This window comes from Stylophora pistillata, chromosome 7 (genome assembly GCF_964205215.1).
Source record: "Stylophora pistillata chromosome 7, jaStyPist1.2, whole genome shotgun sequence".
NCBI classification, from domain to species: Eukaryota; Metazoa; Cnidaria; class Anthozoa; order Scleractinia; family Pocilloporidae; genus Stylophora; species Stylophora pistillata.
Genome location: NC_142525.1, coordinates 1,032,989 through 1,052,893, shown reverse-complemented (window position 1 = coordinate 1,052,893; position 19,905 = coordinate 1,032,989). Strand labels below are relative to the sequence as shown.

The 19,905-nt window shown below is 38.7% G+C and overlaps 1 protein-coding gene across 1 annotated transcript; it reads left to right on the top strand.

Annotated features, from left to right (window-relative positions):
* Window positions 1-65: 65 nt before the first annotated feature.
* Window positions 66-18,899, top strand: LOC111328493 (uncharacterized). Its single transcript, XM_022932934.2, has 26 exons — window positions 66-305; window positions 1,019-1,118; window positions 1,401-1,488; window positions 2,636-2,735; window positions 3,036-3,068; window positions 3,403-3,475; window positions 4,165-4,239; window positions 4,788-4,853; window positions 5,042-5,122; window positions 5,863-5,965; window positions 6,982-7,025; window positions 7,434-7,483; window positions 8,200-8,298; window positions 9,234-9,324; window positions 9,798-9,936; window positions 10,930-11,032; window positions 11,330-11,460; window positions 12,116-12,250; window positions 12,893-12,945; window positions 13,120-13,218; window positions 15,863-15,980; window positions 16,225-16,290; window positions 16,942-17,054; window positions 17,747-17,840; window positions 18,291-18,345; window positions 18,468-18,899. Exons 1-26 carry the CDS (start codon window positions 203-205, stop codon window positions 18,527-18,529), a joined length of 2,274 nt encoding a protein of 757 aa, XP_022788669.1. The 5' UTR covers window positions 66-202; the 3' UTR covers window positions 18,530-18,899.
* The last annotated feature ends 1,006 nt before the right edge of the window (window positions 18,900-19,905 follow it).

The following is a 19,905-nucleotide window of genomic DNA, read 5'->3' as shown; positions in this document are numbered from 1 at the left end:
TTCCAATTTTTTTCCCCGCGTTTTTTCTGTAGCCTCGATTTGATGTAGTCCCAGTCTTTTTCGTGTTCCCTAGGCAACATGGAGGTGGAGGATCCTGTATGTTGTCCATTTGCTTTCTGTCGTGTGTAGGAATTTAGCGGTTTCTGCAGCAGTGACAAGATAAGAGCTGCGAAAGAGGTGCTCCTCCGACTGGTCGCCGAAGATGGCGATGGAAAGGCTCGCCGTGATCAAAGATACTCACAGTAAAATGATCACAGCGCTTTCATATAATCCGATGAAACATGAAATTCTTTTAGGATTTGAAGGTACGCGTAGTGTTACATGAAATATGATACTAGCTGGAATTCCAAATGCTGTTTTAGTGGCAGATAAGTCTCACAAAGCTTCAGTTAAGCTAATTGTCATAATTTAAGCTGTTGTCTTTATATATTATTCAACTTCAAAGGTGACTTTTTCCGAATTTAATCTACCTTTGAGCTGTAATTATCCTTTGCAGTGCAGTTCAATATTTTGTCTTCAAACCCATTTCCGACTGAACGTGTTGTCCAAATAATCTACTACTTGGGCCAAATTATATTGGTATATGTTCTCATCATATCACGGCCTTAACGGTATCTACCAGGCTTTTCTTCATTTACCTATTGTAAATCAAATAATATTTATCAGTGAGGGCGAAAAGCAGAGGTTAAACTGCCATTTAAACTTTCACAAATTATATTATTACTTCTATTACAAATATTTTTAAATCCCTGCTGATCCTTCCAATCTAATTGGCTCTCATTGGTGCACTATATATATGAATCCCACCATTTTTTTCTTCAAATTGCATCTTTTTCCCAGCCAGTGAGAAAATAGCTTTTTTAATCATCTTTGTCAGCTGCCACTCCAGAGATGATAAACACCTGTTGCAAAAATGGAGACAGTTTTAAATTCTCAATATGTGAGCATTGCATGTGGAGTAAACAGTTAAGAACCAGTGATCACTTGGTAAGCAATGTTTGTTGTTTTCTGTTTTTAGATGGAGTGATCAAAGTATGGGACTATTCCACTGGTGAGCCTGGGAAAATTATTCGCTCAGTTCGTGAACATGAAGGCTGGGTTACAAGCTTTGTATTCTGGTTAGTACCACATTGAGGCTAGTTGTATAAAGGGCAGTTAATGCTATCCAAGGAACTGACATGGTTGTTCAAAGAGATTTATCCACTGATAGCATTATCCAACCTTTGAACAACCAGGGCTTGGACTTTTGCATGGTCCCATTACAGTCAGTATGTGTGCATGGTTTCCATTTTTGTCTTGACTCTGCGTTAAATGGTATGCAGTGTATGCTGAATGGAAAGAAAACAACTAGAAATACATGAATGTGAGTTTTAAAACATGATCATAATTTTTTTCAATAGGGTAGATGCAAAACTTCTCTTTTCAGCAGCTATTGATGGCACCATTATTGTGTGGGGCTCTGGCGGGGCTGTACATGATAAGATTCCAGTAAGTTTGAAAAAGGGTGTTTTTATCAAATAATTAGTTTATTAAAGTTAAGGTTTAAAAACACTACTAACAGTGAGTTGTTAGTTGATCTTTTTTCAGTTTGTTTAACTTCTGGTATTTCAACCTTTTACCTGTGGTAAATCAGTGGTAATGGGGCTCTACATAACTCGGTCATTGATTCCTTATAGCTAAGAGTAGATTTTTCATTAATAGGTGATAATTTGTCAGAGTTTGATCATATTAATTTTACTCAAACAAAATACTTAGGTTGGCAATTCTTGTAATTAATGTTACCTATCTTCTTGACAATGTATGAAATCTATACAAAGAATATGTTTTATTATCTTGCAAAGAATCAAAGGGGTAAAAAATGGAAAGTTAGTCATTCAGACCCCTAGTGGTGATCACTAAGTGATTTCTCCCCACATTGTTAAATGTTTTTACGGGCACATAGGTGGTGAGAAATTAAAAATATCAAGCAGGAGATATTCTTTACTTTTTTTAACTCCATTTTCTCAGAATTTTTCACAGATAGTAGAAAAAATTATATCTTGTGAGTGAAAGGATTATAGGCATTAGTAAACAAAGAAAGAGAGCTGTTTGCCTGATCTTCTAAGTGATTGCTATCATTAAGAATTGTATTGGTTTAATTGAAAGCTTCAGTCATTCTTATTTAAAGAATTATTGTAGCTGGATTTTGAGCATTGTTCATTGAATTTATGGATAAATTTCACATAGTATTTAGGCTTAGCTTTAGAATCCAGGCAATGTGTTTTAGAATTGAGGCAGTGTGGCCAAGTGGTTAGGGTGCTGGACTTGTAATCCGGTGTCCTGGGTTCAACTCCTCCACCCTGCCACACACTGGATTTGTTCTCGGTTGCCCCTGGTTCAACTCCTTGGCTGCACTCTGTAAATAGCCCACTGGTCTGCCTCCTGCCAGTGGGGATTTTTAAGCACTTAGTTAGTTTATATCTTGGCTGAAAAGCCCCTGAGGGGGAGCTTTAATTTATGCATTTATTTATTTAATCATGTTGTGTAAAAATGTTAGATAATTTTATTGGTTTTTAAGAGGCAAAATAAAGGATTATTTCTCTTTTTTAAAGAGAGCTGTTTGAATATTTAACGAACTTTTACCCAATTCTTTTAGATTGGATCTTCAGTATATTGTATGGCATGGAATGCAAGGAGGAACCAAATAGTTGCAGCTGTGGATTCAGCAGTTCAAGTTTTCAACATTAGAGATCCAGGTTATTTTGCCCTGCAAGTGCTACACTAGTCCACACATCAGCCTTCCCTCTCAGTCAATAGGTTTACCTCATTTAAACTCTTGGAAAGGATGTTTTTATTTTATTTTTCTAAAAGAGAGCAAGATTTTTTAGGATCGATCTCCATCTCTCCCCCCCTCCTGAGACCTCCCACTCTATGACCCCCTTGGGGTGGACATGTGGGCATTTCCTTTGCTTAGTTTTTAATTGGCTATTGATATTGATAGAAGCTTATCTTTGATTTTTAATTAGTACTTTTTTTTTTTTCATTTTTAATTTCAGGCAGAGAAATTGGGCATGTAATAGACACAAAGGGTAGGTTGGTACTCTGTTTTGGAGAAATTATGTTGTAAAAAAGTACAATCTTTATTTATTCTATGTACTCTCATGATACTTTCAACATTGCTGATCCTAGAGGTGTGCGGGATATGTCGCATGTGATCCTACCAATGACCTTTCTCTACCTCAAGGTCTCTACAGCTTAGAGGTAGAACATGGAATTATGGGATGCTTAGGTCTGGGGCTTGATTCCTTATGAGGACTCAAATCTTTTTCCTTATCTCACAATCATGACAAAACAAGTAACATCTTTCATGAAGTCTAATATTCTTATTAATACTCTAGATTTTAATTTGTGTATCTCTTTCAGCCTATGTCTGCAAGGAGCATTCAGATATTGTGAAATGTGTAGTTTGTCATGAATCAAGAGTTTTCAGTGGAGGGTATGTTTACATCAAATAAATTATAAATAGCATTACAGAAATTAAGCCAAAAATTCTGTTGTTGTAGGTTTACTTGTAGAAAGACAAATATAATAATTAGACTTTTTTAAAAGATGGGAACATTTCAGAGAATATTTTTAATTTTTCCTTTTGTTTTAAAGGACATTTTTGAAGACTGGAATTTTCATAATGTATGTTGTCAACTGCACTGACAACCACTTTGAATTTAAGGAAACAAACTACAGATTCTGAACTATTGACAAATGAACTGTTGAAACGTGTAGTCACCCGCACAAAAAAGTGACAAAATACAATCCTTACATCATCACGGTGGGCCTCTTTGATTTATTTTTAACCCTTACACCCTAAGAGTGACCACCATCTAAATTCTCCAAACAATATTACCCTTGAATCAAGCATTAAGGCTAGGAGAATAAAAGAAATGAGGAAAAGCTCTTGATTGTTAAACAAATTCTCCATGTTAACACCTCTGGAAATGTATAGAGAACAGTATGGAGAATATCAGTCACTCACTCACTCAGCATGCTGTTGTTAGGGTGTAAATTAAAGGCTTAACTGCCACTCAATCTTCCAAACTGCATAATTTGCCAAAACAGTCTTTGAGCACCAGACTTACTGAGGTTTACTCAGATTGTAGGTGATTTCATCAAAATGAATGTATTTTACAGGTATGACCAGAAGTTAGTGGTTTACGATTCCACTTTTTCATATAAAGGAAACTACAGTTTATCAGTTGTAACAAAGTAAGCTTTGAAAATTGGTTAGTGTTTGAAGCTTGTAGACCATGATAAATGAACTCCCTTCTTTCTAAACTTTAGATGCTAACTATATCAGGTATTGTCAGTCTTGCATTTCTGTGACATTACAACATGTTGTGACTATGAAATAGAACTCAAAGTTATCAGCCAAAAAACTGCTCTAACTAAAACTTAGTTTTGCGATAAGTTTGATTCTGTTCATTTCCTAATAATAATAATAATAATAATAATAATAATAATAGTAATAATAATAATGGTTTATTAAACTCTCTTGCAGTAACTTACTGAATTAACGAGTTATGATACAATGAAAACTTAATAAGAACGACTATGTTCCTAATGCACAGTTCAGAGCAAATAGGTAAACTAAATGAACATTAAAAATGTTATTTATCGATCACCTCTTATTTTTATAGCTAATGACTGCAGGCTTAGATTTTGTGCATATATCAAATGTATGGAAATAATGTACAAGCTTTATTATTATAATTATACATATAACAGTACAAACATTCTGCAAATTTGTATTTCAGGATAAACAAAGCACATGATGCAGGAATAATCTGTATGTGCCTGGCACGAAACTCAGACAACACATGGTAAGTTACAGTCTTTGTAAACGAAGAATTAATCACTGATAGGGTATCCTATCAATCTTAGTTTTCGATTTTTAATACAAGTTGTCACAAATTTAATTGTTGCGGTGTTTAAATAGAGATTTTTGTTGCCACTGATTGAATGTACAATTTAGTGAGCAACCTTTCTGTTTTTTTTTTTTTTTTCCCAGGGTGTTAAGTGGTGCTTTTGATAAGGTTGTTAAAGTTTGGTCTCAAGATGGACAGGTCATGCATAAATTTGATGGACTCAGGTACAAGATGTGAATTAATGAAAAACATGTAAAGTTTTCCCAACCGATCATGTACAGTTCATTTTACTGTTGGCTTTTGAGTATTTGGCAATTTCTATATAAAAGACAGTATCCCTCAAAAAATAAGTTCTTAATTTTTTGAGGGATACTCAAAGAGGGATACTCAATTTTTTCTTAATATATTGAAATTACTTAATTTTTAAAAACTGTCTTTTTAACAAATTATTAAAATTGAGGAGTGACAGGATCACCTTTCTTAAATTGAAGAACTTGATTTTCACAGAAACCTTTAAACAGTGTAAAATAATTTGACTTTGAACTAGATATGTACTCAAGAAAGTCTTTGCACACACCTCTCTTTACATTATTACTAAATTAACCCTCAGCGAAACTACTGTAGTTAAATAATTTGAATATATCAACAAAGTTGAAATGGTAAATTGGCCACCGTTACGGTTGTAAAAGCTGACGTTTCGAGCGTTAGCCCTTCATCGGAGCCCTTCTTTGATTTGCTCCAACGAAGGGCTAACGCTCGAAACGTCAGCTTTTATAACCATAACGGTGGCCAATTTACCATTTTAACTTTGTTGATATATTCAAATTATTTTGTTACCTCCACCGACGCAGCGCCAGTTTCTTTAGAAACTATTAGCCTTTATTCATTACTGTATTTAAACACTGACTGATATAAAGCCTAAGGTCTCTGATGTTGCTTTATTGGACTGTTTTGCTGTTTACAGTGCTGCAGTAACTGGAGTCTGCTATGTTAGACCCATCAAGACCATTTGGGTGGCAGCTGGCACTGCTGAAGCTACTATGTATGATCCAAAATCTGGAGAAAATGTGAGTCACTTGCTACCATTCATCTGCTTCTTCACAGATCAAAATAACTACACATGATATTTTGAGTGGTTTTGTGAAACAAGCAAAATTTAAGTTAAATCTCAGAGCCACTTTAAATTTACCACAAAAACTAACTAAAGGTGGCTTTTTTGTGGAGGGTTTAGTCTTTATATACCATGTGTGGTTTTGGATGAAAAATGGGGTCACCTGTTTTATTACTGAAAAGTTCTGCTAAGCTAAAATTAATGGTGTTTATAAGAGGCTCTGGTGTTTCTATGCTTGTCCATTATGTCAAAAAGTGATCAATACTCTTATTTGCTAAAAATTGGGCCTCTTATTACAACTTTATCAAGAATAAAAGAGATTTTGAAATTGTGACAATATCAACAGTGTATTTACCAAAGAATTGATGTAAGTTATAACTTGATGAAAGCAAGAATGGTTCTGAGCCACCTTCAAAGTGAATATTTCTCAGAAAGACAGGAAAGGTCATCCCCTTAGGAAAGTCTGTTCTCTCCTTTCCCTTCCCTTTTCCTCTCTCTTCCCTTCCCCTCTTCTTTTTTCTCCCCTCCCTCCCCTCTCCTGGAAAATTACATTGTTGATACACTATTATAGAGGGGGGCTTTAGGATTTTCGGTTTTGCGGTTTTGACTGCTCTTTTTGATCGGTTTTTGGGCCGAAAAGGTTCGGTTTTTCGGTTTTGATGTTCAGAGCGGTTGGCGGATTTTACGTGTTTTTGCATTCGGTTTTCGGTTTTCACGAAAACTCAGATGCGGTTTTCGGTTTTTCCTTTTTGACCCCTTTAAAGGTGAAGATGTAGCGGTTTTGTCAGGTTTGCATGCGGTTTTCGGTTTTGCTGCCTTTTTTCGTCGATTTTTCGGTTTTGGAGGTTTTTTTTCTCCGGTTTTGTGGTTGTCCAGAGGCCCCAATGCCCCCCTCTATTATACAGTTTTCATATTTGACCAAGCTCAAGTGAAATGAAAATGTTTGAAGTGCAAAATTCACATCTCTTGCAGGTGTCAGATTTTATAGGAACATTTCAAGATGAAGAAAGTAGCGGGTAAGAGAGATGAAGTTCAATACTTTGTCACTGCCATGAGAATTCAAATTCTCAGATAAAAGTATTACTTAGTTGGGAAAAATTTATTTGTCGCTCAAAACTTATCATCTTTCTTCATTCGACATTTCCGATATTAGTAGTATGCAAGACGCATGTCATAACATGAACTTCGTAATGGGCCTCACTCGATCGTCATAAAGTCTCTGTGGTTCATTGGTAGAGCATCGGAGCGCGGAATCCGAAGGTCTCAGGTTTTGTTCCTCACGGTTTCCTCAAAAGTTTTTCTTTGTCCCACGTTCGTGACTAGACGAAAACACATCTTTCTAAATTTATTTGTAATTAGTGAAAATGTTCTGCTCGTTATTTTATGAGGTGTTTCCTCAGCTTGTTTCAACATTTTTTTCTTAGTTTTCCTCTGGTGTTGTTTCACAATGTCTCTGACCTAGGACACGTAATAGGTAGGTGCACTGCATGGTTCTGGTTGTTAGAAATTGTTAGTCACTAAATATTGGTGAAAAATGAGAAGCGAAATGCACCGAAGTTGAGACTTTTAGTCTTTTAGGTAAACAAGTGAATTGCTTTAATTTTACCACACGGGGCTTTTTAGGGCCATTGTGAAACAATGAAACAAGTATTTCAGATAAAGAGAACTTGGTTAAGAATCGCAGTTTATGGGAGACAGACCAGTCAAGGAGTTGGCAACCGAGAAAATACCAATACAGCGGTCAAACGTCGGGCATGCCTGACAAGTGGCCGGCCGTGCGCCAGTTTCCCGCGCAAAGATTCTGAGGAAAACGCAAGAAACAACTGCTGTCTCGCGAAAGATGCGAGAAAATATTGAAACGTTCACAGAAATCTGTAAAAGTAAAAATAGGAAAAACAAAAACTCAAGACATCGAAACACAGCTTATATAATTTAACACCGTCACTTACCGCAAGACAACTTTGTTCTGACAACCTGAAAGCACGCCGACTAAACACACCAACATTCACACATGCGCAAACGTTTGACAGCTGGGTGTAACAAATCTATTGTGAAGCGATTAGGGGAGGACAGGTACCTAGGATCACAGGAACACCAGACTACAAGTCTCGGTGCGCTAACCACTGGCTAGGCAGTTTCTGTGGATTGTAATGCATACTGATTTAGGATTTAATACTTGACATCCGTTAGGAACAAACAGTAGGCGACATCTGATTGTGTGGAAATACAATTCATCCGGATGTTTGACAACACTGAAAAACAAGTGCGCAATGGAGTCTCTTACTTACAGTAAGTTGTTTACAGATCATGTTGTTTCTTTACTATGGATACCCTGGGTACCAGAGGGTTTTTTTCTTTAGCAGCGAAACCGCGAACAGAGAGAGGCAAAGCTAACGATCGCAGCTTTGCCTCACACTGTTGGCGGTTTCGCTGCTAACAAAAGAAAAGAAAAACCCTCTGGCACCCAGGGTATACAATGGATGACAACTGAATCAATATTTGGTTACAATGAAATATATGAAGTTCATACATTTTTGAACTGCGGTATTAGATACATATGATGCATGATCCTCGCAGTAGATAGCGCTATTTAAGCAATAGCGAAAATCAGACCTGAAAAAAGTCAGGCCTGTACGGGACTCGAACCAGTGGTTCGAGTCCCGTACAGTATCGCAGAGGTCAGTGGTTCGAGTCCCGTACAGTATCGCAGAGGTCAGTGGTTCGAGTCCCGTACAGGCCTGACTTTTTTCAGGTCTGATTTTCGCTATTGCTTAAATAGCGCTATCTACTGCGAGGATCATGCATCATATGAATCAATATTTGTCAAAAGATAAACACAATAATGGCCGTGCTTATCGTAGAGTTCGTTGCAGCTCAGTGGAAGAGCATCGAAGCGCGGAATCTGATAGTCTGAGATTTAGATCCTCCTAGGGACTCAGTAAATTTCTTTGTCCCGTGCTAGTGACGAGACGAAAAAAGAACATATTTCTATTGATGGCAATAGCTTCCGACATCGTACAAACTTACTGACGAAATGAACTCTTGACACCCTAAAATCAGTTTGCACATTCTCTAAACTATTCCTTGGACTTTTTCTTTCGTATCGACGTGGAAAATTCGTTCCGGATACCTTGCACTTATGATATGCTATGTTACAATGAAAATCTGGCTATCCTTAGCCATACTAGTTTACTGGTGTCATTATTTTGCCGAATATTTTCCAGCTCGGAAAGTCCCCCTTTTGATCTTCAGTGGAGGTAGTAATGGTCACGTGTGCAAATGGGAACGACTTCAGTCAAACAACTTCATGTACAGGTAAATAACGATCTTTCTCGCCCTTCCTCCCTCCCCCCCTTTGGAAATTTTATACACGAGAATAAAAAAAAAATGTTAGGTGAACTAACTCATGAATGATAAATGAAATAAAGTGAATTGTTCATCTGTTTGTTTTCTGTTTTAGTGTTTTTTTCATTTTTTCGTTTATTAGACTCGAGTAACAGCCGCACGTTTGAAATGGAATGTGTGTTATTAAGATAGATATTATTCAGTTGTATATGATATGGAATTTTCACGTTGGGGACATTTGACAAACGTCAGAGTTCCTCGTTTTATCACCGAACTTTACTCGAGCTCTCCTTTGAATTTCCTCTCAAATATTTGTGCCGAAATATTTGAAAAGACCTCAGTCCAGCGAGCGGAAACCTTAGAAATCTTCGCGTAATCACCGTAAATGGTCTTAACGCCATAAGATTCGTAATATCCATGCTGTGTGGTGTTTTCGTCAACAGCAAAGAGGTATTGTTACAGAGTGAAGCCAAATCTCGCCTGGCAGCTCAGATCGCCGCCAAGTTCGATTGGTGCAGTCCAAACAGGGGTGTAAGTGGCAAGAACAGGCCGAGACCTTCCTTCCTAAATACTATTAATCAGGTATGTATCCCGCAAGTAACTTTAAAACAAAATTTAAAGTTAAGCTGGCTAGAAAAACTAATCCTGGTGTAGGTTATCCCATTTTCATTAGCACTACTACTATGGGACACCAGTCCATCGCAAGTTGCTCCCCTCCCTCCCTCTCCTGGGAAATAACTTTGTTGATATTTATATTCATGACCAACGTGTCGCCTCGTAACGTGCTCCTTACTTTTGCTATCAGTATTCTATTCTTATTATGACTAGTGAGGAAAGGAAACGAACTTTTCTTGACACCTGCCACAAACGATGCAGTACAATTCGTGCATTGTGGAGTTTACTGGAATGAGTTACAAAGTTACTTAAAAATTCTCTTGGTATTTTTGGGTTTTGGGCCATTATAGAGAACGCAAATGTTGAAACCTAAGAAGGTTTCCCGCCAAGATTTACAGCCGCGCGTACACCTACGTCATTGTGGCGGGAAAATCGCCAAGTAACCTTGTAGATTCTACGATTGTGATACTTAAGGGACCTTAAGCAGTCAGGACGGCAACGCCAAGGCAGACGTCCATTAAAAAATGAATTTCTACTTTTAATTAGAATTTCGAAAATGGCTGCATGTGTTTACCGTCTCATACTCAACCTCAACCTCAACCTCAACATAACGCATAGAAGAAGCGTTGATTTCCAAGTGGAAAATAAAATAATTTGCCTTCGCGGCTTCGGTTCGCAGACGACGCGAATTTTGGTAATATTACGTTGTTGTTTTGCAAAGGCCGGCTAAGAAATGTACAAAGTTTTAAAACGCACGTGCTGAGCTATTGTTCTGCCAATTGGATCTTTTGTTTTTCCACGTCCTCGTTGCCGTCGCCGTCACCGTCGCCTTCGTGGGTTGCTTAAAGTCTTTTTTATGTTCATGAAACGGCTGTAAGAAACCATTTACTCAATTTTTACCAATACATAGTACTTACACGACTCCCTAACTTCACTACTTTTGGTGCCTTGATGTTTCAGATGTCGCCTGCTTCTGAACACACCAGCAACATTTCCCTGTTAAGCTCCGTCTTTGTGGAGAACCTTGATTTACTGGTGGTGGCATCAGAAGACAATAATATTTGTAAGTTGAAGCAATGGTGAAGGTTGGATGCTTTAAGTGGGAGGGAGGGGAGAGAGGGGAGAGGAGCCGGGTCACACTGTTTAACACCCAGAATACCCGCCTAACTGTCATGTCGGCATCCACGCTGTGTTTTACAGAAATTGACATTTTGTCTGATTAGCGCTGAGTGAGTTATAAACAGAGAAAAAAGCTTCCTTTGTCGCGTTCAACAGAGGGACGATTGTTTTGTAAAATGTTCTTCAGAAGGGTTGCGAGTGAAGTGAAGTTGGGTGTTTGAAGCTATGTTTGTTTGGATAGATGTGTGGGGCTTTGACGAGGATGCTGTGAAAGTTTTGGAAAACATGAGACCAGCAGATGAAAATCTAATTTACAAATACGCAATTCTGCTCGGTGAAAAGGCCTTCCAGCCTATCAAGAAAGATATAGAGGTGTGTGGTAGCCGTTTACAACACCCTAACATCAGTATGCATATTCTCCATAGTGTTCTCTATACATTTCCTAAGGTGCTGACAAGGAGAATTTGTTTAACAATCGAGAGCTTTTTCAGTTGGTGATCATTTCCCATATTCTTGTGACCTTAATGTGTGATTCAGGGCTGATATTGTAAGGAGAAATTAGATGCTGGTCACTCTTAGAAGTGAAAGGTTAAGCGACGGACATCTTTCATTCGCAAAACGTATCGTGCAAAGCATGTTTTCTTTTAATGCGCATTATTTAGTCACACGACTTACAAAGAAAGACGTTATATCTTAGTTATGTAACATCCAGTACGAACATTTAGAGTCTGTCTTCTTACAGTACTTAAATTACATCTTCCCCATGTGCTACAGATTTCCACATCACCTAAAATTCAAACAAACTTTAGTCGAATTCTTTGGCGAAGTGAATACATGAATAAATGAATAAGTCGCAGCAATCCTTACAAGTTATCGCATATTGAACAGAGCTTTCAATATTTTAGTATTCTTGACTCTCAAATTCACTTTCCTTTTCTTCTGATAAATTCTTGTAGTTCTGCACTCACAACGGGTGTTTCCAAGCATTTACTTATTCTATGTAACTTTATGTCGGGTTTATGAACAGGGCTCTACGGAACACGATTCAGTAACCAATAGGGTGGCAGGATTCATCTGTAAACACGTGTTCACAGAACACTCCAGTTGTGTCACTGGTCTGGCTGTTGTAGGGAGAGAGGCTGGTTACAATACAACATACTTGGTGAGAATCATTTTATTCACAACTGTTGGTTAAAGTTTAAAATTTTTGCGTTCCTCGAAATTGTTTTCATTGTTTCAAGATAGCATTCTTGAGCGACAGTTTCGTTACGCAGCAGTTGGTCATCATAGAGAGAAAGAAAATATTCTTTAGCAGCGGAACCTCAAAAGGACTTATAGCATGTTCGAGCACAGGCTCGAGACGTCTCGAGACGTAAACTTGGGACGCCTGTGGCTCGAGACGTTAAGTTAGCAAAAGGGAGCACGATGGATAAAACAATAGCAGTGAAAGGGGTGGGGTGGGTGGGTTTTCGGTCAGATCGAAAAATAAGAGAATGAACTTTGAGTTGAGTGGGAGTTGAGTCATGTAACCGGAAATTTTGGGGGTTTACCATATTCTGGTCCACTGGAACGAACCTTTGTCAAAAAGTTTTACTGGTGTTCATTACGCGACTCGATCCAAACATTTTCGCCTTGCCGCTTCTATTGCGCCGTTTACTATCGCGCTCGCTTTTGTTTACTGAACGCCAGAAAGAGGCTGAGCCTGAGAGCACTGATGAAGTAGCAACTTAAGGACTTCAGTACCGTAACAGATCTGTTTTTCTTTTCTTTTTTTTTTTTTTTTTTCCTTTTTCTCGTCTTTCAGCTCAGTGCTGGCTGGGATCGACGGATCTTCTTGTGGGACCTGGAAGCTTCTTGGTAAGTGCACACCATTCAATATTCCCTTCTGTTTAGAATTTCTAACCTTATAAAATGATTTCCTACCTAATTTTACTTGTCTAGATTATCAAGCTATTTGCGTTCGTCCTGGCATTTTTCTTTGAAAGCTATCAAAATGATGAAAAAGGAAATTTTCCTTTGTATTTTGTATAGTTTTCACGACACATTCCGCAACACTGATCCCAACGCCCTTGAGAGCGATGAGCTGGCCTCAGATGGTATCATTATGGACCTAACGTACAGCGCTGAAAGGTACGACTTGGTACTCACCCGTCGGTGCAGTAAACGGCAAATTTTCATTTGAAGAGGGGAGTCGGCCCTCTCCTCACCCCAGTCCCTAAAGGTAGCTTGGCGACTATTGGGGATTGGGGCGAGGAGCCGGCTGACGTTTTACGCATCGATGACCACAAAAATAAGATGGAAAGGGTAAAAAGGAGGGACTTGTTGAGTTATGATTGTTGCGGCACTGGACCCGATATTGAAAGGCCTCAGTTAAAGGTCAAAGAGAGGCAATAAGTTGTGATTTTAGGTAAGGACTACAAGTTGTCGGCTGTCAACGAAACATGGCAAAGGTATGAAGGGTTATTACCAAAAAAAAATTGTACCCGTGAAGAGGAAGAAATCCTATTAAAAAGGAAGCAAAGACGCACTTTCGAACTGCTTCTGTAAGTGCAAGGGAAATCTTGGGGAATCCATAATCTTAAAGTGCCCATGAGACGAAAATTGACCATTTTATTTTGGGCTAATTTGTTTACAGAATGTTGAATTGGGTAAAGTTAAAACCCCTTTCGCCTTTAAAAACTCAAAGCAAACCTTCGAGGACCAATTTTTACCGCTTCGAAGTCGTCAAAAAATCGTCTGTTCCAGCCGAGCCCGCAATTGTACAGCAGAAAACCTCATCATGACGTCAAAGGCTCAACAAACTTATGCTTTGCTTTGTCACAACTCTCTTCGTTCGCTGCACAGAGAATCACACATATTACTTTTTTGAGAACTGTTTCGTTGTCAATCGTGAAATGGCGACTTTCTCTGACGATAAATTTTCTCAGAAATCATCTGAAGCTTCTGTGGATAGTTTTGCGCCGGCAAACGATGAATTTTTGCCATGCGAATAAAGATAAACACAGAACGGCACGGACTTGCCATGTGGCTTTTGTGGTCGCATCGCTTTATCGCCTTCAAATTGTATTTTTGCTTGTCGTAAGGGATTCTCCTTTTTTGTAAGAAATGATAGAATGATATATAAAATTGTTTTCGGCAATGGCTGATTATGTATCCGAAGGCGGATATTGGGAGTTTGTGAAAGCCATTTCTAAGCCATCAATGTGTTTGCCCCGATGCATTTGGTCAATGATCTCATTAACCTTTTCCTGCGTATTTCTTACTATCGCTGCTTTGAGAGGTTTGAAGTGAACTCTGTTGTTGAGTTGCACTTTGGCCTCTTTTGTTTTTTTCTGTCTTATTCATTATGGCTGTTCTTGTGCTGATTCGGTGAGGGTTAAACCAGAGTTTCTTTGAACTCTTTTAGAGCCGTGACCTCATTGCGTTACAAAGTATTGTTTGGCTTAGATACAGTCTGCAAGTTGTGTTATGACAATTTTCCAAGTAGCTCTGGAGGGCGATAGAAGACTGAACCGGTGGCATTCAGTTAGATATGAAATGGAAGTGGTTCTTTTTTTTTGTCCATGAAAGGTGTAACGGAGGCACATTCGTCTCGCGAATAAATCTCGCAAAGTTGGCATGATTTTACATTCGTTTGTCACGGGTGTTGGGATGAATCTGAGACCCTTTGATAGCACGCTGACTTGGCTGTCAGATGGTTGATAGTTTGAGAGGTCTTTTAAGAAATGTTAATCTTCTCGGTTTTTTGGCGGCAAGCCTACATTTTAAAGTGTTTCTACGCTCTATGTGTCTTAAGCTGTTTGTACTACTTTCGCTGATATTGAAGCCAGCTTTTTTTACAATCAGAGCACACAATTATATTTTTCATCTCTTTTGTATAAAAGTGAGTTCTTTGAGGTCAGAAATCTCATTCTTCAATTCGGCTATGTTATTATCATTGTTATTTACAATGTTCACCGAGTTCTTTCCTTTTTGTAAGGTATTCTGCCAGAGAGTTGTTAAAGGCGGATAATGATCAACTCACATGTGTAGGTGACAAAACCCGTGGAGGTTCGTAGCTTCCCTTTCGTCGAGATCGCACTGAGGACGGTTTTTCTTGTCCCATTTTCGAACGGTAGGCACTAAACCCGACAGAATTCTTCGCCTAGATCCTTCAAATTACACAGATCTCTCGAAACAGTCCTCCGAGAAGTGTTCGGAGAAGATCACAAAGATTCCTGCAGGATTGAAGTTTACTCGGCGAGTTCGCACAAATCGCAACCGTTTTTCCCGCTCTGACCTATTTGCTTGGCTCCGATGCAGAGAAATACCTGCAGCGTGGTCTGCACGATTACTTCAGCTTTGAATTACGCATCGATGCCTCGTCATTTTTGTTTAGTTTTTGTAAGAATAGAGTAAAGCACTTTGTTGTGTTTGCTTGACATTTTGCCATGTGAGATTTTCGCGTTGAGCCTTTGACGTCACTCCCTCTGAGTCCTGCGATCAACTTCCGGAACATGGTCAATTAATGGCGGACGCGTAATCGCGAATTTAAGACATTTAACGGCCCGAAAAAAGATAGTTCTGGTGCTCGGTCTAGACTGAAATTTGGCAGAGTATGTGAAGGAGACACTGAACACAAAAATGAAAAAAAAAATGATGTACGAAAATTTTGATCTCAGGGGCACTTTAAGGAAAACTCTCTCTTTGTTTGATAAAACAGTTGGGCTGTATCGGACAACAGCTCTCTGTGCATTTCAAGTTCTCTGTATCCATGTTATTTTACCTTCTGTAGAAATGAGTTCGCGTATGCTTCGTCTGACAAGTTGGTGTACATCAGACAGTTCTCTGATCGCGGCTCAGAGATGACTTTGTCAGCGGTGTTACAAGGCCACGAGGCTGAAGTTACACAGGTGAGAACGCTACAATCAAGACTCTTTACCAGGTTCTTCTTTGCTCGGCGTTTAGTTCAACGGCGTATTTAGGGAAAAATTAGGCTTCTTTGAACATACATCAAGTAATGTTTGCCCCCTTACTATAATTACTCTTTAAAAAAATGGGTTTTGGTAGCGTTAGAGCTGTTGTATCGTCACCAAGCTGATAAGCGTTTTACGACGATTTCAATTTAGAGACGAATAATTTTTTATTTGTCGAAAGGTTCGCTGGAATGCTGTGCTTAATAAATGGATCACGGGCTCAGAAGATGGAACTATTCGTATCTGGGTAAGTTCATAGTGTTCTTTGTGACTGACATCTGGAAACTCTCTATTTTGAAGTAGGTACAATCGAGTACCGATCATATTCAACAAAGCATGAAAAGTGATAACTTCTTACTAACCGAGCGCGAGGGCCGTTCTGTAAGATTATTGGCTCGAGGTCGTGGCAGTACGTAAAAAACGACCGAGGGCCAATATTCTCCTGTGCGGCTCGAGCAAGCGAGGTAAGTTAGTAGTTTATTCTATGGCACTCGAAAAAACCTTAATTATTCTGAAATTTCCCGGCTTTTTCGAGCAAAAATATACGGCTTATGACAGTTTTCGTGGAAACGGTCCGTACGGCAAAACCCTGACCAACTAAGAACTAATTAGAACACTCAGATTTACCTCAGGACTACCTTGTCATGAAGTAAACCAGAGTTATGGCTGATTTTGAAAACTCGCGCCACTCTCAACTAACAAGGCGCGAAAATGAACCAATAACGACTCAGTAACTGCGCGCTAGGATTTTTAAATTTTTTTTTCTTTGAGTTTTCATTAACTCTGCAATGATTTCCTTTCTGCTGATTGGCTGTTGCGATTTGTTTGGTTGTGAGATTACCATAGTTGATCTGAAAACCGCTCCGATCTGTACTTTTGCTGTTGTTGCTAATCGCAGAGAGGAGATGGAATGGCGTGCGACGTGGTACTGAGTGCCCAAGGAGCCGTTTCAGCTCTGTGTATTGATCAAGTGAACGGCTGTATTGTGGCTGGAGTTCAAGAAATCATTAGGTAAAAGTTACGTGACGTGCGTGAGAAACATAAAAGATGTCTTGTTAGAGTAGCCGTTTATTGTTACGCAAACAGGCCATGGAAACCTGCGAGGAAAATATTGGTGATATTTTTTATAGTATCGGTACTGTGTCGCGCAAACAGGCAGTGAGAGTGTGTGACGAATGTTGCAGTAACATTACAGCGTCAACAAAACGGGCGATAAACCGGAATGTGCGACGAATAGATTTTATGCCTTTTGCAATAATTTTGGTGTCACGCAAGCAGGTGATGGGAAATGAGACAATCACTATATTGATGATATGCTATTTTGCTTTAAGAGACAATAAAGCTAATTCATCTATGTTAAAATGTAAGAAAAATTGAGTCAACCGTAGGATAGATAGCTCATGATGATTGACCTCTAATAAGTGTTCATACATACATTCACAAACAAGAAACATCCATGTCTTCTTCTACCAAAATCTTTCTTTTTTTTTTTTTTTTTGCTATTTGTGTTAACCCTTAACTCCCGTGAATGCTAAGGACAAGTAGTTGGCAATTTTGAGCTGGTATTCAGCAATATTTAGGAAATAGGCACTCGGAAGAAACTGGTTAAAAGTGTGTTTTCCGTTAGCCTTGTTGCAGTAGATGCCATAGATCGCCGACGTTTTGAGGCGGAATGCCAATCAGGTTTTTGGTTTCATTTCCAGGGTTTATGATCCAGACACGCGCAAGATTGTGCAGAAGAATCTTGGACATAGCGATTCTGTGCGATGTATTATTCATATTCCCGAGAGGAGTCAGGTATGGTGTCACAATTGAGCGTTCTTTTTACGGTTGTACCTGTTAATTTACTAGGAACTGTACATTACGATTTTAATTTTAAGCATAGGGTACCTACAAACATCCGGCCTGGAAACGAGGTTAAAATTTCTTTAGACAAATGAATGAAGGGAAGTAAGTTTCTTAAAAAAACTGTAGAGCTGCGTCAGTGGGAGTGACAAGGTTATTTGGTAATATCAACTAAGTTGAAATTGTTCGCTCTGACGAAGGGCTACCGCTCGAAACGTCAGCTTTTTAACTCTTTACGGTGGCCAATTTACAACTTCAACTTAGTTCATATTACCAAATTAAAATTTCTTTACCTCGCTTTCATGGTGTTCAGGCTCCAGGCCCCGTGTATTTAAAATTTTTAAAAATGCTCTTGTTGTTTTCAACTTTTGTTGACCCGTTACCTTAACCTTGTTCTTTCAGTATGTTTCCGCTTCTTGGGACAAAACTGTAAGGATATGGAACGCATACAAGAAAAGTGAGTTTCTTCTTGTTTTTGTTCGTTGATTTCGTTTCTTATCACATGAAGACAAATTTACCTTGGGACGAATTGTGTTAAAAAGAACATCGTGTGACACTTCGCTTCATGTTAACTTTCAGCTCGAAAAAAGCCTACAAAAGAGATGACAGACTTTCCAGACTCAAGCAGTAGTAGTTTTTAGTGAAGAACAATACGGGTAAGCCTCGTTTGAGTTCACATCAACTAGACAGTCCATTATCTCTTTAATATAAATTGTTTCTTTCATCCAATGTGTGCGCTTGCACTCATGGCGTTAGCTGCATACATAGTGTCACGCTGTCAGAGTGTCACGCAATCCTTCTTTGATCTGACGATTTTATGTATTACAAAAGACTCTTGATGAACGTGTAACGTCGTAAGAGTGGGATGAGAGATAATTTTAAAAAAATTTCCAAATATTTCCATGTATAAAAAATGATGTATATGTATATTTTATCGTAAAATTTATTTAAATGCGGTATTTATGGCCTAACATTTCTGTATGTCATAGAATAAAGACATTGAATATATTACTCAACGCTGTCTGTTCAGTATGTTGTGTCCCTCGTGGCAAATGAATGATGTTAACTGGATAAACTTCTATTTTCTGACGATTAATACTTTTTACAACAGGCAATACTCAAGGCAGTATAAAACACTTTTTTGCCATTGCGTCAAATTACACAATCCTGGGTTATAGTAAATTAAGTAACGGTCCCTTGCTCCGTTAACTGCGATTCAAAAATTTAGGTTGCGTCGATGAAAAATCCTTACAATAAAAACGCTGTCTTTCGGTTGTCTCGTGATCTACCCATGTTGGTTCCACTCTGTTTTGCTTCGCTGCAACACTCAAGAAAAGATTTCAGGAAAGATAATTCTACTGGCCTATATCCTACCTTTTCCATCTCATTTTTGTTTTCTTTCACCACGTTAAGAAAATCATGAGCAAGAGACCTTCAACTTCTAGCTCGGTTTATGACGAAGAACGTGACGTAAATTCCTTCACAAAGCTTGTAGTGACTGCTATCGCTTTAGCCGTCTGGATAAATTTAAAACAACTCACGATGAACTATAGTTAAAAGAATGCCACTAACCCTTCAGACCTTTTCGGAGTCGCCACGAAGTTTTTAACAATAGAGAAAGATTTAGCACCGCGTTTACGTGAAACGTGAACGGCAAGAGTGACCACGTGACCTTTTTTTCCCGCCATTTTTTCTCGTTTGCCGGTAGCACTTTGCCGTTGTAGGTGAGAGTAACATGTTTCGTGTTTGCCGTGAAGGTAAGGTTTTCTTTCACTTTTGCTTTTACCGAGTAGAAGTTAATTGCTGGAAAAAGGGCGTCAAAACTTCTTTGTAAGTCATACAAGGGCGCCTTCAAATCCACCATGACGGGAGCTTACGCGAAGCTAAAGCAGCAAGCTTCACGCTATTTTACGTGAAACGTGAAAGGCCAAGCTGACGTTTGCCGTTTCATGTAAACTCGATGCTAAATCTCTCTAGTGTTATGATTGCTCTACTTCAGTCTCTAAATTCACACTTG